General features: G+C 54.0%; 11 protein-coding genes across 11 annotated transcripts; 6 read left to right on the plus strand and 5 right to left on the minus strand.

Annotated features, from left to right (window-relative positions):
* Window positions 1–430: 430 nt before the first annotated feature.
* On the plus strand, window positions 431–2,006 carry DSM5745_01599 (uncharacterized protein; the record flags this gene model as incomplete). Its single annotated transcript, XM_026743615.1, has 4 exons — window positions 431–545; window positions 637–732; window positions 797–865; window positions 922–2,006. 4 exons carry the CDS (start codon window positions 431–433, stop codon window positions 2,004–2,006), a joined length of 1,365 nt encoding a protein of 454 aa, XP_026606778.1.
* A 119-nt stretch (window positions 2,007–2,125) lies between these two features.
* DSM5745_01600 (rRNA (cytosine-C5-)-methyltransferase RCM1) lies at window positions 2,126–3,919 on the minus strand (the record flags this gene model as incomplete). The annotated part of the gene is made up of 2 exons (XM_026743616.1): window positions 2,126–3,637; window positions 3,719–3,919. The coding sequence occupies 2 exons, from the start codon at window positions 3,917–3,919 to the stop codon at window positions 2,126–2,128; spliced, it is 1,713 nt and encodes a 570-aa protein (XP_026606779.1).
* A 260-nt stretch (window positions 3,920–4,179) lies between these two features.
* DSM5745_01601 (GNAT family N-acetyltransferase) lies at window positions 4,180–4,926 on the plus strand (the record flags this gene model as incomplete). Its single annotated transcript, XM_026743617.1, has 1 exon — window positions 4,180–4,926. One exon carries the CDS (start codon window positions 4,180–4,182, stop codon window positions 4,924–4,926), a length of 747 nt encoding a protein of 248 aa, XP_026606780.1.
* A 465-nt stretch (window positions 4,927–5,391) lies between these two features.
* On the minus strand, window positions 5,392–6,471 carry DSM5745_01602 (FYVE zinc finger domain-containing protein; the record flags this gene model as incomplete). The annotated part of the gene is made up of 2 exons (XM_026743618.1): window positions 5,392–5,844; window positions 6,046–6,471. 2 exons carry the CDS (start codon window positions 6,469–6,471, stop codon window positions 5,392–5,394), a joined length of 879 nt encoding a protein of 292 aa, XP_026606781.1.
* A 1,916-nt stretch (window positions 6,472–8,387) lies between these two features.
* DSM5745_01603 (uncharacterized protein) lies at window positions 8,388–8,774 on the plus strand (the record flags this gene model as incomplete). The annotated part of the gene is made up of 1 exon (XM_026743619.1): window positions 8,388–8,774. One exon carries the CDS (start codon window positions 8,388–8,390, stop codon window positions 8,772–8,774), a length of 387 nt encoding a protein of 128 aa, XP_026606782.1.
* A 1,811-nt stretch (window positions 8,775–10,585) lies between these two features.
* DSM5745_01604 (2-hydroxyacid dehydrogenase) lies at window positions 10,586–11,662 on the plus strand (the record flags this gene model as incomplete). The annotated part of the gene is made up of 1 exon (XM_026743620.1): window positions 10,586–11,662. The coding sequence occupies one exon, from the start codon at window positions 10,586–10,588 to the stop codon at window positions 11,660–11,662; it is 1,077 nt and encodes a 358-aa protein (XP_026606783.1).
* A 129-nt stretch (window positions 11,663–11,791) lies between these two features.
* Window positions 11,792–12,677, minus strand: DSM5745_01605 (glutathione S-transferase; the record flags this gene model as incomplete). Its single annotated transcript, XM_026743621.1, has 3 exons — window positions 11,792–12,141; window positions 12,200–12,579; window positions 12,640–12,677. The coding sequence occupies 3 exons, from the start codon at window positions 12,675–12,677 to the stop codon at window positions 11,792–11,794; spliced, it is 768 nt and encodes a 255-aa protein (XP_026606784.1).
* Window positions 12,678–13,322: 645 nt separating this feature from the next.
* On the plus strand, window positions 13,323–13,797 carry DSM5745_01606 (uncharacterized protein; the record flags this gene model as incomplete). Its single annotated transcript, XM_026743622.1, has 4 exons — window positions 13,323–13,341; window positions 13,396–13,431; window positions 13,545–13,660; window positions 13,744–13,797. 4 exons carry the CDS (start codon window positions 13,323–13,325, stop codon window positions 13,795–13,797), a joined length of 225 nt encoding a protein of 74 aa, XP_026606785.1.
* Window positions 13,798–14,070: 273 nt separating this feature from the next.
* On the minus strand, window positions 14,071–14,877 carry DSM5745_01607 (SAP18 family protein; the record flags this gene model as incomplete). The annotated part of the gene is made up of 1 exon (XM_026743623.1): window positions 14,071–14,877. One exon carries the CDS (start codon window positions 14,875–14,877, stop codon window positions 14,071–14,073), a length of 807 nt encoding a protein of 268 aa, XP_026606786.1.
* Window positions 14,878–15,200: 323 nt separating this feature from the next.
* Window positions 15,201–16,361, plus strand: DSM5745_01608 (mRNA splicing protein PRP18; the record flags this gene model as incomplete). The annotated part of the gene is made up of 2 exons (XM_026743624.1): window positions 15,201–16,117; window positions 16,169–16,361. 2 exons carry the CDS (start codon window positions 15,201–15,203, stop codon window positions 16,359–16,361), a joined length of 1,110 nt encoding a protein of 369 aa, XP_026606787.1.
* A 193-nt stretch (window positions 16,362–16,554) lies between these two features.
* DSM5745_01609 (uncharacterized protein) lies at window positions 16,555–18,111 on the minus strand (the record flags this gene model as incomplete). The annotated part of the gene is made up of 1 exon (XM_026743625.1): window positions 16,555–18,111. One exon carries the CDS (start codon window positions 18,109–18,111, stop codon window positions 16,555–16,557), a length of 1,557 nt encoding a protein of 518 aa, XP_026606788.1.
* Between the last annotated feature and the right edge of the window lie 896 nt (window positions 18,112–19,007).

Here is a 19,007-nt window from a genome sequence, read left to right on the forward strand (position 1 = left end):
GTCACCAGAACCAACAGGGACAGTCTCCACTGACGGCATGAAGCTTGGACATGACCGCAAAGACAACGAACACTCGTAGAAACCGCCTCTGCATGAAAGGTCAGGCCGAAATCTTCTCAGGCATGTCTCAAAGTCCTCTGTAGAAATGAGTGGGAGTGTTTGTAGCTCGGAATGCCTCCGCCGAGAACTCCGACCGCTCGTGACTTGGATTGGAGATGGAGTTCAGCTCCAGCTCTTCATTCCAATCATTCCCTTGCGACCAGGGCCTTGACGACTTCTCAACCTTTACCCACGATATACTCCAGATACTCGTTGGCCATTGCCTGCATTCACTCAACTTGTCTCCCAAATTGGCCATTCCAATCCAGATCAACCGTGCTATGCGATTGCGCCGATAACCTCCACATCGCATCTGAGTCGAACGAGGAAGATGGCAGCAGACCTACTCACACCGACGGACTGTACATTGCCGCGCGAGAAGGTATTCTCCGTGCAAATCGGCACGAAGCTCTTCCGTCTCTCCGGCGCCTCCATCGCATCCGACGGTTAGTTGGACCTGTTCCCCAAAGTCGTGCGGTCATTCTTATGGTGATGGTTGTTATTGAGCTCCCTCGTACTTTTCGCGATTCTTCGAAGACCAATTGAGTCAGAACCCCGATGGGAACAATATCCGCACCCTCTATATCGACCGCGACCCGGTCACCTTCCAGGAAATTGCGCGACATCTGCAAGGTATGTCCACCCGCCGCTTATCTCCAGAAACCACTTGGATGCAGGGCTAACGTATTTTTCCTAGGATATCACTGCATGCCCAAAGATGGAGCTGAATTTGTCAAGCTCTTCGCCGATGCGCAATTCTACAGCCGTACGCAGCGCTGTTGTCTTAAAAAAATGCCGCTCACTAACCAGCCATCATCACAGTCCCCCGCTTAATGTCGCAACTCTTCGAATCCCAAATCATAATCCAAATCGGCGACCGCCACTTCCAAATCTCCAAGGACATCTTCTCCAACCCCGGCGACAGCCCTAACTTCTTCACTCTCGGCTTCGGCGCCTTCTTCGCTTCCCCCGCAGAAGTCTTCCCGGGTCTAGACAGACGCGGTCTCCTACGCCCTCCGGCCATCATACCCCCCAGCGTACCCAACCGCTCCGGCGACGTCTTCGCGCAACTCGTCCACCTCCTGCAAGGCTACCCTCTTAAAATCGAAAGCGAATCGCAGCGTGCAGAACTTCTCCGCGACTGCCGCTACTTCCACCTCCGCGGCCTCGAGCAGAAACTCATTCCGCACCATATAAGCTTCAATCCTGTCCGGCGGCGCTCGGAGATAACACTCCGCCTCGAGGATGTCCGGCGCTCGGGAATCCAGGTCGAAACACCAGCGGACAGCAGCGGCGGGCGCGGGGGTGGCGGTGGTGTAGCAGTGAGATACGCGCGCCCCTTCGTCGACGACTCACCACATGACCTAGTCCTCCAAATCGGCGAGGAAAGCACAATCATCAACCTCGCTACCATGCGCCCAACGTTCTTGAACTCCACACAAGCGCGCGTCTCCAGCCTCCTCCAGGTTATCCTCGACCGGAAGACCAACAGCAACAGCACCTCTCGATCCCCGAGCAACGGCCCAGGCGCAACCGCAACCGCAACCGCACACTCAATCCGCGTTCAGATCGACGAGGAAACGGATCTGACGATAGACGGGGAACAACAGGCTAGCAATCACAAATACCATACCCCCGACTCAACATCTGCATCTGCGGAGCCGCACGCAAAACGCAGACGTGTAAAAGGGGAAGGGTCAGAGTCAGCCCTGCCGCAATATGAGGAACGCGATGGGAGTAGTAGCGGCTCCTGGATTGTACGGAATGGCCAGTGGCGCATTGCGATGCGGCCGGCGAGTGGTGGAGTTGCAGGCGATGGTGTGGAGTTTGTTCTGGTGGGCGTCAAGCTGGATGTTTATACCAGGGAGCGGGTACGAAATCGGAAACAGCCGTTTTTGGGCTCTTGATTGCGGACTGGCCTGCGTGTGCATGGTACTATATATACACTGATCAATCCATCTACCTTCGAATAAGCAAGCATATGGAGTATGTATGGGGTTTATTCTCTAACAGGAGAAGTACCGGTTCAATCAGAGAAGCCCTCCCATTCATCCTCCTCGCCTTCCTCATCCTCTTCTTCACCATTCGCATCCTCAGCAACCTCCCCTCTCGATCCAGAATAATCATCATCCTCCCCCTCCCTCACAAAACCAGCCACAAAGAACCCGCCCGTCCCCTCCTCATCCCCAGGCCAACACCTCAAGCACCCCTCCAGCTCCTCCTTCGACAAATCCACCTCACCCCCCTCAATAGCCCCATCTCCACTCGGCTCTTCCCTTTTCACACCCCTGTGCCTCCACTTCTTCAACCCCTCAGGTTGCTCATCGCGCCTGAGAACCCTCCACCCTCTTCGCTTCGCAACCTCGCTGTCCAAAATCCGTCGCACAACGGCCTCGTTTTCCAGTAGATGGATCGAGCATGTGCTGTATGTGACTTTTCTAGCGGCGGGGAAGGAGAGCGCGTGTTCAACGATGCGGGTTTGCAGGTTTGCGAGCTTGAGCAGACGGTCTTGGGTTATTTCAGAGGTGGGGGTGTCGTTTTCGGAGGTTGATGAGGGGGGCGTGGTAGGTTTATTAGTGGAAGAGTTAGAAGGTTCATCGCGCTTGCGCTTTTTGCCTTGAGTTCCGTTTTGGTTCTTTGCTGATCCGGGCGTCGGTCTTCCAGGCGCAGGGAGGACAAGTTCCGGGACATCGTCGCGGCCGATGATACCACTTCCCGAGCAGGACGGGTCAAGGAGGAGGCCGGTAACGTCTTTGAAGCGGGGGTCTTCGGGGTCGAGGGCCAGGAAGTCCTGACCTTGGAGGACGGTAACAAGGGTATCCGCGCCGGCGGTGGAGACCATTTTCTGCAGTGTCTTTGCGCGGACGGCGGAGGCGTCCATGGAGATAATGCGGGATGATCTCGTCTTGGGCTTGGACTTGTTGCTCTTCCTCGCAGACCGGGGCTTGCATAGCAGCGAAGCCATATGCGTAGTCTTGTTCCCTGGCGCCGCGCATCCATCAATCAAGTCCCCCTCCCCATCCCAGTCATCCCCGAGCAGGAGATAAGCAGGGAAACAAGACGCCTTATCCTGCAGGATAATCTCGCCATTCTTGTACGCCGGTGCGCTCGAGAACTCAACTCCAGGCGCAACAGCAACCAGATCCGGGATGTGCGGGTCCATTCGCATCCTCTTCTGCTTATCGTCACCACCAACGACCAAATCCTCCAGCGAGTCAACGGTCTCAAACTCCGCAAAGGTTGAATTCATCTGCGCTTCCTTTGTCGTGCGAACATTGTTGACGCGGACCCAGCGCGGATAAACCGCACCGGCACTGCCCTTAGCACCCAGCGCAACCAATTTTTCTTTCCGAACAGCCTCCTTCAGTGCCGGAATCGTTGCGCAGGTGCGTCGGACGCGCGCTTTCGCGAATTCACCCTTTAACCGAATCTTGTGTCTTTCGACCGCTTGACGGAGTGGGTGCGATGCTGGCGCGGCGATGCCATTCTTTGCGAGGAGGTGGTCGTGGACGAGGAGGAGAGCGAGTAGAGGCGTGAGCTGTTCACGAAATCTTGGTCAGTCAGCAGGACATAACCACAAGCAAAGCAAGACAAAAATGGCGGTTGAAGGGGAGCCAACCTTAGGTTCAAGCTTCAGGATCCCAGCCTGGTCGATGACTTCCTTGAGCAGGATGTCCCATTTGGAGGCTTCGATGATCAGGGCGTAGACTTGTGCGGGGGAGGCTTTGAGGTTGCGGGAGTTATAGAGGCGGGACTTGAAGGACCCTCCGGTAGAAGAGGGCGCTGTGAGAATCGACACAGCGTCGTAATATAGCGACATGGCGCCGGTTTGCCTTGTGCTTGTAAAAGTTCGGAGGTAAAAATTCCCCGATCTCGATCTGCGGAGCGGAGTCGGCGTCGGACAGGGCCGCGCGCTGGTTGGTTGTTTGCACTGTTTGCCCGATCTATACTCTTATCTACGCCCTACGGGGGACAACAATTGCGTCCATCCCTGGTTCAACCCCTCACCTCAAGAATTTAAGCTTATCTGACTCAATTCCTCCCCGGGATAAGCAAACAAAACTCTATACTCACCTCGAAATGCCGCCCACACGAGACTCGACATCATTCACAACCGCCCTCCTCCCACCCCCCGGCGCAACCCGCAAACTGATCCTCCCAACACGCACAATCCCATTCCCCGCCGCAAATCCGCCGGTCTTCAACGACGCCCTTGCCGTGCGCTTCGAGGTCTTCGTCGACGAGCAGAAATGTCCGCCGGAGTTCGAGGTCGACGAGGACGACTCGCGCAGCTGGCATTGGGTTATCTATGATACTGAAGCGGAGAACCCCGGCGCGGAGGAAGCAGGGATTGAGCCGAAAACGATCAGGATCCCCGTTGGGGTGCTCCGGCTTGTCCCGCCGCCTCATGCCTCGCATGATGCCTTTGTTGCGGTCTATGCGCCGGGGACGTCGGATACTGGCCGCGACCTCACGGCAGATGGATACGATCTGGAGCACGAGCCGTATATCAAGTTTGGACGTGTTGCGTTTTTGGCGGCGTATCGGGGCTGTGGGTTGGCGAGGCGGTTGATGGAGACGGCTATGGCTTGGGCGGAGGAGAACCCGCAGGAGATCAACAAGGCGTTCTTGGAAGTATATCAGCGAGAGGGTGGTGATGCTTCGAAGCCTCCGGCGTGGAAGGGCCTTACGTTGGTTCATGCGCAGGTTGATGTGGAGAAGTTCTATGGGAAGCTTGGATTTGAGACTGATGAGAGTTTGGGGAGTTGGGTTGAGGAGGGGATTGAGCATGTTGGGATGTGGAAGCGGTTGGATGTTAAGAGTTAAGAGTTATTTATACATCCTCTGGCCTGTGTGATTATGGGATGCTACGGGCAATTAAAAAATAAAAAGATTCTTAGAAGACTCTCGAATTGTCATTAACGCCTCTAAATACCGAAAGAGGTAGGCACCATCTCGTATCGTAACGCCATTGAAGAAGAAACAGAACAGAAACGTGTACGCATGACAGGGTATCCTAGCGAAAGGAAGAAAACAAACAGAGAGCCTCCCAGGTCTATGACGACCATAGCATTAAAGGGAAGCCTCGAACAAAACGAAGTAATAGATCCGTAAAACATTGCAGAACCGACCGTGTCCGAACTCCAGGTAGATGACAAAAGCTGTGCTGTAAGCCCAGGTAAATGGGATAAGATATTCTAAAAGTTGGTGTGTCGAAGTGAAGTTGCCGACCATGGTCGATGAGCCTCAGCAGTCAATGCGAGAACTCAACAGATTGTTGAGAAAGGTCGTTTAGAAGGTGCTCCAGTTCCAGCCACGAGGGGCGCTGGCCGCGATCTCGCCGGTCTGGCCGGTCTGGCCGGTCTGGCCGGTCTGGCCAGTCTGACCGGTCTGCTCGGGGGTCTTATGCGACTGCTTGCGTCCCTCGGCCAGCGAGGCATCAACACCAGTTGCGCTGTGGCCATCAGTGCTCTGTTCATCCTCAGAGTCGATCTGATGCTGTATCTTGTTTAGGCGCTCGACGCGAACTTCTTCCCAGCGCTGGTACGCACTCCAGCAGAGGTCGCATGCACGAGAAGGGACGCCGTCGGGGTGGAAGCGCGCTTCCTGGTCAAGAGGGACCATGTGAGGGGTGTGAGAGGAGCAGAAGACATGACCGCAATGGCGGCAGTGATGGCGACGGAGGAAGAGACCGAAAGAGGATCGACAGGAAGGAGAGTCACAGCTTCGAGAAGCAGAGTCCGCCTATAAAATCATGTGAGCGGGAATCCAGTAACACGGTTGGTGGGTAATGACGCAGGAAATGATGTAGCTGGCGGCGCAGATCACGCAAGATGTCGCAAAACAGTTGGCTTGCGGACCTTGGGCGCACGCATGCAACCCCCGCGGTATAAATTCACACAAACGCCCAGGGCAGAGAAGTAAATAAAAAAAAGTTTGGCTTACCTTCCAGTGTTCCCTAGTCGGGAGACCGGTGACCTCTCCGAGGTGTTCATTCTTCATCCACTCATTCTCGGCCGTCTTGCTGATAGCGCTGCCACTGTGAAAGCTTTCCATGGTTGCGCGACGAGTGACGGTCTCGCCGGTTTCTCCGTCGTTCAGGCTGTCAAGAGAGCCGTGGACGCTACGGGGAGGAGTAGGAGGCGAGGGCTTCGATGGGCGCTCAGTCGGGCGCAAGGCAGCGGGAACATAGAGAGGGGCCTTGGGAGGACGGAGCTGGCGGGTCTGGAGAGGGAGGTACTGCTGGCGAGGAGAGGTAGGAGAGTTGTTGGCAGGAGTGTTTGCGCCAGAGTTGACAGGAGAGGGGTTGCCATAGACGGAGATTTGGTTGAGAGAGGGGGTGGTGGTAGCGGTCATAACGTGAGTGGCCATTTCGTTTTGAGGGGAGATTGGTGGTTTGTAGAAAGTGGTGTTGTGTTTGCAGAGAGCTTGGAGAGGAGAGGAAGGCGAGATAATAAGGAGAGTAGTAACACGCGTCCCAGTGGAGGTAGAGTGACTGATTAACTATTTTGTGAATGCGGAGGTGACTGGTCGGGGTAGAGCTGGAGCTAGATATGATGTAGGCATAAACACATCGCAGTGGCAACACAAGAGGCGATAGAGTTCGAAGTGACGATGAGACAACGAGATGATGAGTCGAAGCGATCCAAAGGTCAACGGTGACTCCGGAGAAGTGTATGAGCGTAAATTTAAGAGCCGCGTGGACTGACTCGACAAATGGCAGTGAAATGGTCAGGAAGTGAGACTTGAGAAGACCTCAGTCGCTGGTATGCAGCAAAAGCAAGAGGAATCCATGCACCTTAATAAGTTTGCCATGCGCGGGTGGAGCCTGGAGAGAGAATGGGGATGCGATGTGCGCTAACAGAGCATCCTCAAGAGTCGCTCGAACGGAGACGGAAAGAGATGGAGATGGACTACTCTGGAGACTGGTTGCTATACGAATGAGACTCGACTAATAATAATAATGATAAAGCCCCGAGGTGGACCCGGACCGCTCTTTGCTGCCACTCGACCAACGGCCAGGGTGAATTTCGGACATTATCAGGATGGGAGATCTGGCATCCCAGAAAGCAGACGTCTCACAATAATGAATCCATGCCAATGTATCCTGCTTGCTATTATTACATTGGATATTGATGAATATTGAGGCAAACAGCGGTGTTTTAGCGACTGCGTGAAGCCCGGTGGTTGGCTGCGGAAGAGCTGCCTCGACAACCGTTCTACTCCGGAGTATACGGCGATCTGCTCGGCATCTCATTTCCCCTTACCAATATTGGGCCTGGACGGGTTGACCTGTCTCTGACTCTCTGGACTTTTGTGCTGGTCCTGATAGTCTGCGATAGCACTGTAACACCGAGTTACACGATCAAGGGCGGTTCATGCAGGGATATCCATCCCTCTCCTGCTCTTCCGTGTCCGACTCATCATGACAGCATCCCCAGCATCCCTGCCACTCTAGACCGCCTTTTCTACCCCAAACCAGTCGCTCCTTGAGGCTTGGAGAAGTGGAAGACCATGGATCTTCGTGACAACCGGAGTAGCATCGACTATCATTCCCTTCTGACTCGGCCTTGATGTCAAGATGGACGATCCAGTGGCAAAGGCCGGTCGAGGTGAGTATACTCGACGAGACGACGACTGTACCACTCTTGAGGCGTGGACTGTGGACAGCATGATGACTTTCCCCTTCAGGCCGTCTCCATGTTCTCCCCGAGTCCACTCCTCGAAAGCGGTTGGCTCCAGCTCAAGCACAAGCGTCAGAAGAATCCTTCACATCCTGATTGGCGGCGTGGCTGGCCCACTCCGCTGGCCCTCTACACGCGACCGCGCCCACTCCCGTTCTGCTCCTCTCCACGACGGAAGCATTCAGCCGTTCATCGGACACCCTTGGGTCAACTGTTGCAACTTGCAACTCGCCAACACAAACATCACGAGGCTCACAGCACCATCCAATAAATGAGATAGCTGCATTCGGAATCAACTCGATGGTGGTCAGCAACGGCATCTCCCTTGCAAGGCCAAGAATAGCGGTCTACGACGCACTCAATCTAAACTGCCGAGGAGGCTGCCGTCCGTCTGAGGTAAAGTCCTCCGTGAGCCTTCTCGAATGGCCCACCCAATCATCTCAAAGCACGGCCGTTTCCAGGCTGACGGTTTCGATCCAGGTCGCCACCGGATTGGCCGTCGAACTCCTTATCGCAGCGCGCTGATTCGTTCTGAGCGTGCCCTGCCGAAGCACGGACAGCCGCCGAAGCTTTTTCGTGGCTGATTATGTAAAGACTCAAGAGATGCCTTGGCTTTCCCGAACAAGCCTAGCGACGGGGCATCGGGGTATGGAAGCCCTGCCGAATATTCTAGCGACCTATCAAATGAGCTTGCCCGAGTGGCCCTGGGCCACCGGTGACCGAACTTTCACCGAGCGATCTTATCAGACTAGTTGTTGCTATCACCGCCTCAATCTCGATGGGGACCTCGGCCCAGCATCAATCGACATGGGCCAAAGGGATGCTTCCGAAACATCAAAGTCGCCACCTCCTGAGATGCCCGAGGATGTTTTGCAGATGCAGCTGTGCCTACCGCTAGCTGCTGCCAGCCTCATTCACAAGCACCGCGCCAAGCCTGGAGAACCCCTGACCTTCAGCGTGTCTACCAAGTTGCCAAATGCCGGCAGATGATGCCCTATGACATTTAGCACAGGGATCAAAACAAGGCCGGATTGATTAACCTCCACATAGTTTATAAGCCGTCGAAAGCCATATGCAAGCCTCCATGTTAGGACGAGTCCAGAACTTGTTCTGAATGCTATTATCAACATTCAACAAGGCGTTTGACCTGTTAGGCGCCCGCTAAAGAAGCGCCTTATCTAAGTGGCGTTTCTTGCATATAGAAGCGCCCAGACCGGGTTTCGGATTCATGTCCCGGATAAAGATTCGATGATCAACTCGGTCGAGAAGAGTCAAAATCCATGACACTCTGGACACGAGTCGCAGTTCGTATGGCGAACTGATTGCGAGTCTGAAACATCTGATAAGGTAGATGTATACGTACGCCGCCGCGCCGCATTTTGTCTTCAGCCACAATGTCTCAGCCCAAATTCGTGCCTGGATGGATATCTCCGCGGCCAAATAAACTACTGCCAAGCAAAATATAGAACCGGCTATCATTGTACTCCATACACTTGTCGCCTCCCTCTGTGACAGGGCTCTCCACGCGCATGAGGTTGTTTGTATCAGAATATGAGTGTGCGAACTACGGCCATGCTCTGCATTCTTGGACATGCCAGGGGCGAACAGTGGGACGCCACATAACCACCCTGCAGTCTGATACCGAACCTGGCTTGCCAGGCTTGCGCGCGTGATGTTTGATCGAACTTTATCTAAGCTATGTGCATTATTATGGTCAGGCGGATTTCAAACCCTAACTTGACGCCTCCCCATTCTCCAATCCAGGGTCCTAGACCCTCGCAGCTGGGGGAACACAACATACCTATACTTCACATGTCGAACGTTCATTGCCATCATGCACAAATTATCGCTGCATGTATATGCGTTGTGGAAATGATTGGGGTGCCCTTTGCTTTCCACTTGCCATTAGTCGCTGGCGCATTCCGAGGTCACCGGTTTGGCATGGGAGCAAATAATATCATGAGGTCGGTGTGGCGATAGCATCTCTCAGCTATCAAGCTGGCATTCTCGTCGCTGAGTCTGGGTGATGGCCAGATTGCTGACCCCTCTCGAGGAGTTGAAATCTACGGTAGGTCGCTGTCTGCGTAGCATGTGCCCTGAATAGACATTCAACCCTCTCTCTCTCTCAAGGAGCACATGAAGCCATCACGAGTTCACGGCCTGGGTTTTCTACATGCCGGTCAACCCGGCTCTTGGGCCTTATTTGCCAAGAAATAAAGAGTCTCGGTATTGCCAATGGATCGTACCATTTACTTCGGAAGAGTGGTACACCAACGGTCATTTGTATATATTGATGTTTTGATGGTGCTGAGATCCAGGTCTGAACGCAAACAGTTGCCTATGTTTGGTTTATGCATGAAGAGTCATTGACACCGAGCCCAGCTGCATGAGAGAAGTCGTCATAGTATCGTAGCAATTTCGTAGGAAGCGTTACGTCCAGATTGGTCCGGGGTCGAGTGTATACCCGGATGCGGGCTGGGTAGCGTAGCAGACACTCCATGCCCGTACCACATGTAATCGCTTTATCAAACCCTTTGTACCGGCCGGGTCGATGATAAGAACCCTAACATTCGGATCCCTCTGTGGAAACCTTGGAAGACGGATAGCTGCACTACACCGAACCATGCCCTATACAACCATGGGATCTGGAATCTTGGAAACACCTTGGCAGACATCACCCCATAGCTCTACCCCTCATCCTCATGATATCAACATCAATACCCCAGGTCAATAAAAAAGCAACATCACCACCAAGCACTGAATCAGTTAATCGATCACAGATAACATACGACACAATCAACATGTCAAGCCCCCTCAAGCTCGCCATCTTCAGCACAAAGTCCTACGACAAAACCTACCTCTCAACCGCTCTATCAGCACACCCAACCCTCTCTTCCAAAACCGAAATAACCTACCACCCCTTCCCATTGAGCCTCGACACCGCCCCCCTCGCAGCAGGCCACACCGCAGTCTGCGCCTTCGTAAACGACACCCTCGACGCCCCCGTCCTCCGCACCCTCCACGCCTCCGGAACCCGCGTCATCCTCCTCCGCTGCGCAGGCTTCAACAACGTCGACCTACCCGCCGCCGAAGAGATCGGCCTCTTCGTCGCAAATGTGCCCAGCTACAGCCCCGAGGCCGTAGCCGAGTTCACGCTTGCGCTGCTCCAAACGCTGAACCGCAACATCCACAAGGCGTATAACCGGGTGCGCGAGGGGAACTTCAATCTCGAGGGGTTCCTGGGCATGACGTTGCACGGGAAGACGTTTGGGATCGTGGGTGTTGGGCGGATTGGACTTGCGCTTGCGAGGATTGTCCGTGGGTTCGGATGCAGACTGCTAGCGAGCGATCCGAAGCCCGGGATGTCGGGCGAGGAATTCAAGGCGCAGTATGGCGGTGAGCTTGTGGAGTTGGATACGTTGCTTGCGGAGAGCGATATCGTCAGTCTTCATTGCCCTCTTGTGCCGGCGACGCGGCATATCATTGACACCGGGAATCTGCGAAAATTGAAGAAGGGTGCGCTGCTGGTGAATACATCGCGCGGACCGCTGGTCAATACGAAGGCTGCGATTGAGGCGCTGAAGAGCGGGCAGTTGGGTGGTCTTGCGCTGGACGTGTACGAGGAGGAGGGCGCGTACTTCTACAACGACCACTCCAACGAGGTTATACACGACGACACGCTGATGCGGCTGATGACGTTTCCGAATGTGCTTGTTTGCGGGCATCAGGCGTTCTTCACGCGCGAGGCGCTGACGGAGATTGCGGGGACGGTGTTGGGGAATCTCGAGGATTGGGTTGAGGGGAGGCGTTGTGTCAATTCCTTGGTTAGCGAGGGGCATTTGGAGGTTCCCGAGGGGAGGGAGCCTGTTAGGATGTAGGTGGGTAGTTAAGTCTCAGTCAGTATTAGGCACTAGGTAGCATGTGAGATAGTAGATGGTATCCTGGTATATACAGCCTCGTTGGTAAACATTATATCAGAGCATGGAAGGAAGCACCTCAACAATGAATTAGAGAGAAGCCTCGAACTTTCCGTCCACCTCCTTGATCTTCTCGACGGCGCGCTTGTATCCGTCTTGCTTCTCGATGGCCTCGACAAAGGCTGCCGCATGCGGGTATTTCTCTTTCAATGGCATTCTCGTGTTTGCCGCAACAAGCGGAAAGCTCATCATGATATCGGCAGCGGTGATCTTGCTGCCGCAGAAGAAAGGTCCGCCACCAGGGGCAGACTTGAGCTGATCCTCAATAAAGTCAAAAGTACGCTCAAGGTTCGGCTCAACAAACTGCTGCTCAACCTGCCCAGCCACAATCCGAGGAATAGGCCTCAGGAAGAACGGAACACCAGGAGGTGATTTCATAGCTGCACCAGAGCCGTCAGCTACACCGAACCAGAAGCCAATCTTGCGGAAAGAACTCACTATCACAAACCAGCTTAAACACCAAAAACGGCATCAAGCTACCCTCGGAAAAATGCATGTAGTACCGATACCGCAACCACTCCTCCGTCTCCCCGCCAATCTGTCCCTCCTTGCCTTCAGCATACCGCTTCGGAATGAGCCTGTCTCCGCCAAAGTGATCGCAGAGGTACTCGATGATCATGCCGGATTCCGCGATCACAATAGGCTTGGGCGTCGCAGGGCTCTGCACGGAGATGACGGGTGATTTACCCAGCGGGTGGACCTCGCGCAGCTCCTTGGGCGCTTGCATGTCCTTGCCGCGTTTGAATGTCTTGATTTCATAGGGGACATTTAGCTCCTCGAGGAGCCAGAGGATGCGCTGGGAGCGCGATTTCTCGAGCCTGCGACGTGGATGTTAGCTGCTTGCTTCTGGATTCTGCCTGGGATGAGAGGGAGCGAACCAGTAGAGTGTGACTTTCGTCTCTGTTGTAGAAGCCATTATTGTATGTGAGTGAAAATATTGATATCGATTGTACCGCGGAAGAGAGTAAGTTTGGACAGGGGCCTGGGATTCTTATATCGATCCTCGCTCCATCACGAACCACTAATTTTGGTCCTCGGCAACTTGTGAACGATCGACTGCGTCATATGGTACGGTTGCCGTCAGACCTTCACGTTCATGCTGTTGCTGTGCTCTTGGCGGCGATCTATGCTCTCCAGGAACCATTATCACGAGCTCCTTTTGACATATACTCGGCTGTATTAATGCGCCATAGTTCAGGTGCATTGGTCGGGTCTCATCCACGGTGGAGGATCTCCGCCGCCTCCAATGAAGCCCGCGGGATTACCATCCCTCCGCGGCGCTCTATACTGCGGCTCTGGAGGGCCACGCAACGACAGCGGCTGTATGAATCTCTAGCAATGAGGCGGGAGGCAAAGCCACGTAGAGCGCCTCCTCGTATTCCATCAGAATTAATCTGAGTCCATGATTCAAGTAGTCACACGAGTAAGAAGCGCTTCAGTAGACAGCTGACTCAGCGCAACGCGCGGGGTCACATGACATTCAACTTCGTCTCATCGTCACCATTAACCGCATCGCATAAGGTGATCTCGAAGAACCAGATACTCAACTCACACCGCAACAATGGCCGGTCCTAGCAAGTGTAAGTGCGCTTGAGGAGCAATTGCACCCGGCCGCTAACTTATCCTCTTTACAGCCCTGGTCCTTGACCCGGCCCTGCAGAAATACTACGGTACGCTTCGACCCGATACACCCAGTCCCTATGACCCCGCGGAGCTCGCAGGAAACGCAATGAATTGTTCTTCGGACGCATAGAATAACGCTAATATTTCTATCGGGCTATAGAGGTCACCACAAACCGCTACAAGCACTTCCGCTGGACGCCCCGCACTGCATGGCACTCGCTGCTCTACATGGTCCTGATCCCGGCTTCCTTGGGCTATGTTGCTTACAAGACTGATGTGCGTCGTTTCCAATGCATTCCAGGATGGAGGAGCTGTGTTGCTGTGGTGATGGGACGATTGCGCTGACGGGTTGCATATAGGGCAAATACGATCTCCGTGGAAAGAGAAAGGGCGACACCATTGCTGAGTGGTAAATGTAAATAAAGAAAGGGATATGATGGAGTGTCTTTGAATTAGTTTCGGCCGAGGGGGCCTCTTTTTCGCGGGACGTTGTAACTTTCACTAGAATATACCGTATCAAGTCCGTTCAGTTTCCATGCTGCCATAAGTATTTAACTTGCATTGGGTCAAGAAAGATGCCATTCGTTTGACTGCATTGGATGCCTCCTTTTGTATCAGGGTATTCCCATCACCTGAAACTCCATATCACTAGTATACATTTCCCGTGGTGCACGGGGATACATCAATCAATACGGCGCCCATCCACCTCCCCTCCTCCCACCCCCATATCCACCACGTCCACCATCGCGATCCGGCAATCTCTCACCACGCCTCCAATCACCAGACGGGATACCTCGATCACCACCGCCCCTGCCTCCCCTGCCCCCTCGCCCACCACCAAACCCAACATCCCGGAACGCCCTCATCCCMCCCCCAATGCCCGGCCCCCGTCCCCCAGCAATCGGCGGCGCCACAGACCCATCCTCCAGCGGCGGCAAAATCGCACAGTCAACATAATCCCCAATAACAAAGCGCGCCTCCTGCAGCGTCTTCTCCGCATCGTTCCCCTGCAGCCTAAACGGTCCCCGCGGCGCAGGCGCACCGCTCCTCTCAGCCTCCTCATCACTACTCTCTCTCGGCCCAACAATCACACTCCCCAACTCCTTGCTGAGATATCTTCCGCGCGCGTCGGGGCCCATCATCGCCGCGCCCTTGGTGTCCGGGTAGATGAGGCGGAAGCAGAGTCTCGTCCCGATTGGTGGGTCAGGTAATGCCTTGGGCAGCGCGGATGTGAGCAGCTGCGAGAGCTCGCGGAGGGTGCAGGATTGCCAGGTGTAGATTTGCAGGTGTGCTGGGAGGGTTGGTGGTGGTGGGGGCGAGCGTGTGCGGATTGCGTTGGGGCCGCTGACGGGACCGCTGAATGAGTGTCTTGAGGAGGATTGGACGGAGAAGTCGGAGAGATTGTGGTAGGTGTTTTGGCGGTAGAAGAGCTTGAGGTGGAAGGGGGTTGTAGCTTGTCGGTCGATTTTGGGTTTGGGGTCGCGGTTCGCCATGGTTGGGAGCTTTTGCTGATGAACGGGTGTGCTTTTTTGGAGGTAAAACTAGGATTAAAGTACGCAGTAGTATTAAAGACAGTAAGGGACTTCGATAATTGCCCGTCAGTGCGGTGATTGGTGAAGCAGTGAGGTGTTGTAGAGTTATGAAGCGGTTGAAGTTGAGTCGATCACGAGAGCTCTTCTCGACCGCCGGAAACAAGTCCAGCCTCTACCTCCGCCTCCGAAGTCACTTTCTACGCCAACGATCTACACACCATTACCTTCGATATACAAAGTTCGACCTAGCACACCACTCAGCGCATTATTCCAGGTCGATAGTCATGGATTTCGCCGCGTTGATGTCAAAAGAAATAGCCAAGGCGAAGGGTTCAACGACCCCAAGCTCAGGCTCAGAACAAAACGGCGCAAAGCCGCCACAAAAGAAGTATGCCCGTCGCGCAGACGAAGAAGCAGCCCGGATACAAGCCTACAAGGAAGAACAAGCAAGATTAGCAAAAGAGCGCGAGGAACGACAAGCGCAAAAGCGCAAGCTGGAAGAAGAAGAGACAGAGCGACGACTAGAGCGAGAGGAGAAGAAGCGACGGCTTGCGGAAGAATCACGCAAGAAAAGAGAGGAAGAAGAAGCGGCGCAAGAACGCGAACGACGGAAGCGAATCGGACTGCCTGAGGTGCCCCCGACGCCTAGCGAGAACGAGACGCCTGAGACGGAGGGAGACGGGAAAGAGGATATCAGTGAAGAGGATCTTACCAAAAAACTTCGGGAACTTGGGGAGCCGACCTGTCTATTCGGGGAGAATCACCGCGCTCGATTACGGCGGTACAGGAAGCTGCTTGAGCGTTCTCTGGAAACTCAGAAGATGTCCGATGGGTCCATTCCAACGACGCTGGAGCCGGTTCCTGAGGTGGACATGAAGATTCCGACGGCGGTGCCTAAGGATGCTGAAGGTCGGCACTTCTTGTTCCGCCAGCTTGCTTCATACTTCAACATGGTGCTCTTTGAGTGGGAGCTTGCTCTTGCCAAACGAGATGTGTCGGTGAAGCAGAGTCTGCAGGGACGACAGGCATACAATGCGATGGTGCAGTCGCGAGAGAATATGACGCCTCTCTTCCGCAAGTTCGAGAAGGCGGATGTTGACGATAGCGTGCTCGAGCATATCGTAGAGATTACCCATAAAGCTCAGCTGAGGAGATATGTTGATGCTAATGATGCTTATCTCCGATTGAGTATTGGAAAAGCGTACGTCCTGCTTGTCCTTCACTTGAACTCTATGATACTAACAATCCACAGAGCATGGCCTATTGGGGTTACCATGGTGGGTATTCACGAGCGTTCAGCACGAGAAAAACTGCATCAGGGCGACAAGCAAGCGCATATCCTCAGTGACGAAAGCACACGCAAATATCTTCAGAGTATCAAACGCTGTCTCAGCTTTGCTCAGACCCGGTGGCCACCAGACGACCAGCTGCAAATCATGGGTTAAGAAGCGCGAACACCGAACCTCGAATTGGAACCAAAATACCCTGCTCTATTGAGAAACTGTCTTGCCCATTATATTAGCTATCGACATGGCGGCCAACTGCCAAATATGAATGCGAACTATACAATTGAATAGACTCTAGGTCTAGCATATATCTATACAACGTGAAACGTGGACTTTCATCATCAAGCCATCATTATACCCCTGGCCACCCCAAGACTCTTATCAGCCAAGCCCATATCCGTTTCGGTGCGCCCTTTGCAGGTTCAGATGACGCAACCGTGTGGTTGTCTTGGTCTGAGCAAAGGTGACCATTCCTAGGATAGACATCGTGTCCGTCGATGCCACGCATTACGCCTATGTTTAGCTCCTGCTTTGAAATATGGGTAGAGCTGGTTCTCGGGGTGTCACTCCCAGTAAGCTCATCAATCAGTTTCCCAGCTGCCTGCACACAACTTCCGTATGCAAATCGAATGAGGGAATCACCGGTCAGACTACCGATAATGAAAACGTCTTTCGCAATCTCAACGTTCTCTATAGCCTTGCTTCGCAAGGTCTGCCCGGATATTGTAGGATTCGCCTCTCCTGTATCGTCAGAGCCGATCACCTCACGCAAAAGGCTCTGATTTATGTAACCCAGGCTGCCTCGTCGACCGGTAGCATACACCATTCCGCGCACTGGCCGGGAAAAGGCAGTCCCGTCCGGGCGGCGAAAGGTCACAATTGCCATCTCGTCCTGTGGTTGTACGTCAATAATTTCGGTATTTGGAAACCCTTCATAAACATCTGCCCAATGTCGACTTTCGAGAAAGGGAGATGAAGTCGCTCGCAGTGGTTTAACACGTCTCGACGAGTTGGGTTGCGCTGCTGCAGCGGCACGGCGCATCAATCGATAAACGCCAGCATACTCGGGGTATGCGTGCTGATGGCAACCGCGCAAAGGCGAGGGTCTGTTCTCGGGATCCCATTTGAAGATATGAATGATCCTCTGGTTTCCCGGCGCTGAAATGATCACATCCGCTGCAGAGAAGCCGGAGCCGATAACAAGTAGTGGCGTTTCCGGGACCGGTTGAAGAGATGTGAGAGGCCTTAGGAGAGGACGTGGCGGCAGAACTTCGGAAAAGATACCGCTAGCCAGGACTAGATGTTTGCAGCGGATATTATGCGATCGGATGAAGAACCCGTCTCCCTCACGTGTGACTCCCCATACGTCTTCGTTCGAATAAAAGGCGTCATCAATCCCGACGGCTTCGGGATACGCCCGAAAATAATCCGCTGTCTCCTGCCTACTCGGCCGGGTGTACGCGGGGAGGTCTTTACCCGTTGTTTCACGGTAATGGTCAGCGATAGAGTACCCGGGTAATGAAAGCATTGACGCATAGCTCAGTGTCTGGATCTCCCAGCTCGCAGGCATCGGGTTCTCGGTCCATTGGCCGCCGGGTCGCGGCGCATTTCCGAGCACTTTGTGAGGGACAGCTTTCTTGGGCTCATATCGCCATTCCAGATTGGTAATGCTTTGCAGTTCCTCAACGTCGACGCTTGGACATACAAGCGTGTCCAGCAGTACGTTTACTGGTAGAGCTTGGGTGGAATATGAGAGACGTGAGGCTGAGAAATGCTCAGTTAATGAATCCACGTCAGCCCCCAAAAGCGCCGGCGCATCCTTTAACTTTGCGTGCAGTAGCGGATCGGGATGCGGGTGCTGAGACGAATAATAAGGAAGATGGCCATGAAGGATGTAGGACAGTATCATGGCAGACGGCCCGTTGCCTAAAGAATCCTCGGGTCAATAAGCATTCCCATTGGCGAGAAGGGGACATATTCTTGTGCACAGCCGGCAAACCGCCGGCAACCAGGTATGGCGACATACCGATAATAATGGTGTCAGTATCCATGGAAGGCTTATATACAACCCCCAGCAGCCCGGTCAGCGCGGGGCATGGGCTACGCTGAGAGGATATGCGGAGAACAGAAAAGTCAACGCAAAAGCTCGAAAACCAGTACTGCCCTCGAGCGAAGGGAGGATAACTGGGCGGCCATCGAGAGATTTCGTCACATTAGGAAAAGAAATGAGCTATGGCCTGACAGCAGGCGGAGGGGAGTTGGAGACTCGGCGAGAGAGTGGGAGGGACCAATTCCGCATCCGGGCGCGGAGACTGCTGACAAAACAGGGACGTTTTTCTCAGCGGAGAGGAGCCTTGCAACGGGGCCGTTAATCAGGACAAGATGCTCGATATCCCGACAGGCGGTTGAGGCTAGAACATGGGTCTTGTACTCTGGTTGGATCCCGGACCACGGACCACACAGTGTGGGAAGCTTGCGGCGAGCCGCCAGCGCTCTGGATCATCATTGGGGGGCGAATATTCCCATCACCTCATCAGCCTCAAATCAAGAAGAGCCTTTGTAAACTTGCTTTTGCAGGGTATACTCCGTAGCCAAGGCTGGTGATACGAGAAGACTGCAGTCTGCATGCCGGCCATGTCCACTGCATCCTTCGCTGGATCCGAGTCCGCCGGTAAGAATGAAGTCACCGCCGTGATTAATAATCATCTCGTGCGGGGTAAGTATGATGTCCGTTTAAGGAAGGTAGGGCTGAGGGCTAGGGTCTTAGTCAGCACCATGGCCTACCTTCCAAATACGGGTAAGGCT

This window comes from Aspergillus mulundensis (genome assembly GCF_003369625.1).
Source record: "Aspergillus mulundensis strain DSM 5745 chromosome Unknown scaffold_1, whole genome shotgun sequence".
NCBI classification, from domain to species: domain Eukaryota; kingdom Fungi; phylum Ascomycota; class Eurotiomycetes; order Eurotiales; family Aspergillaceae; genus Aspergillus; species Aspergillus mulundensis.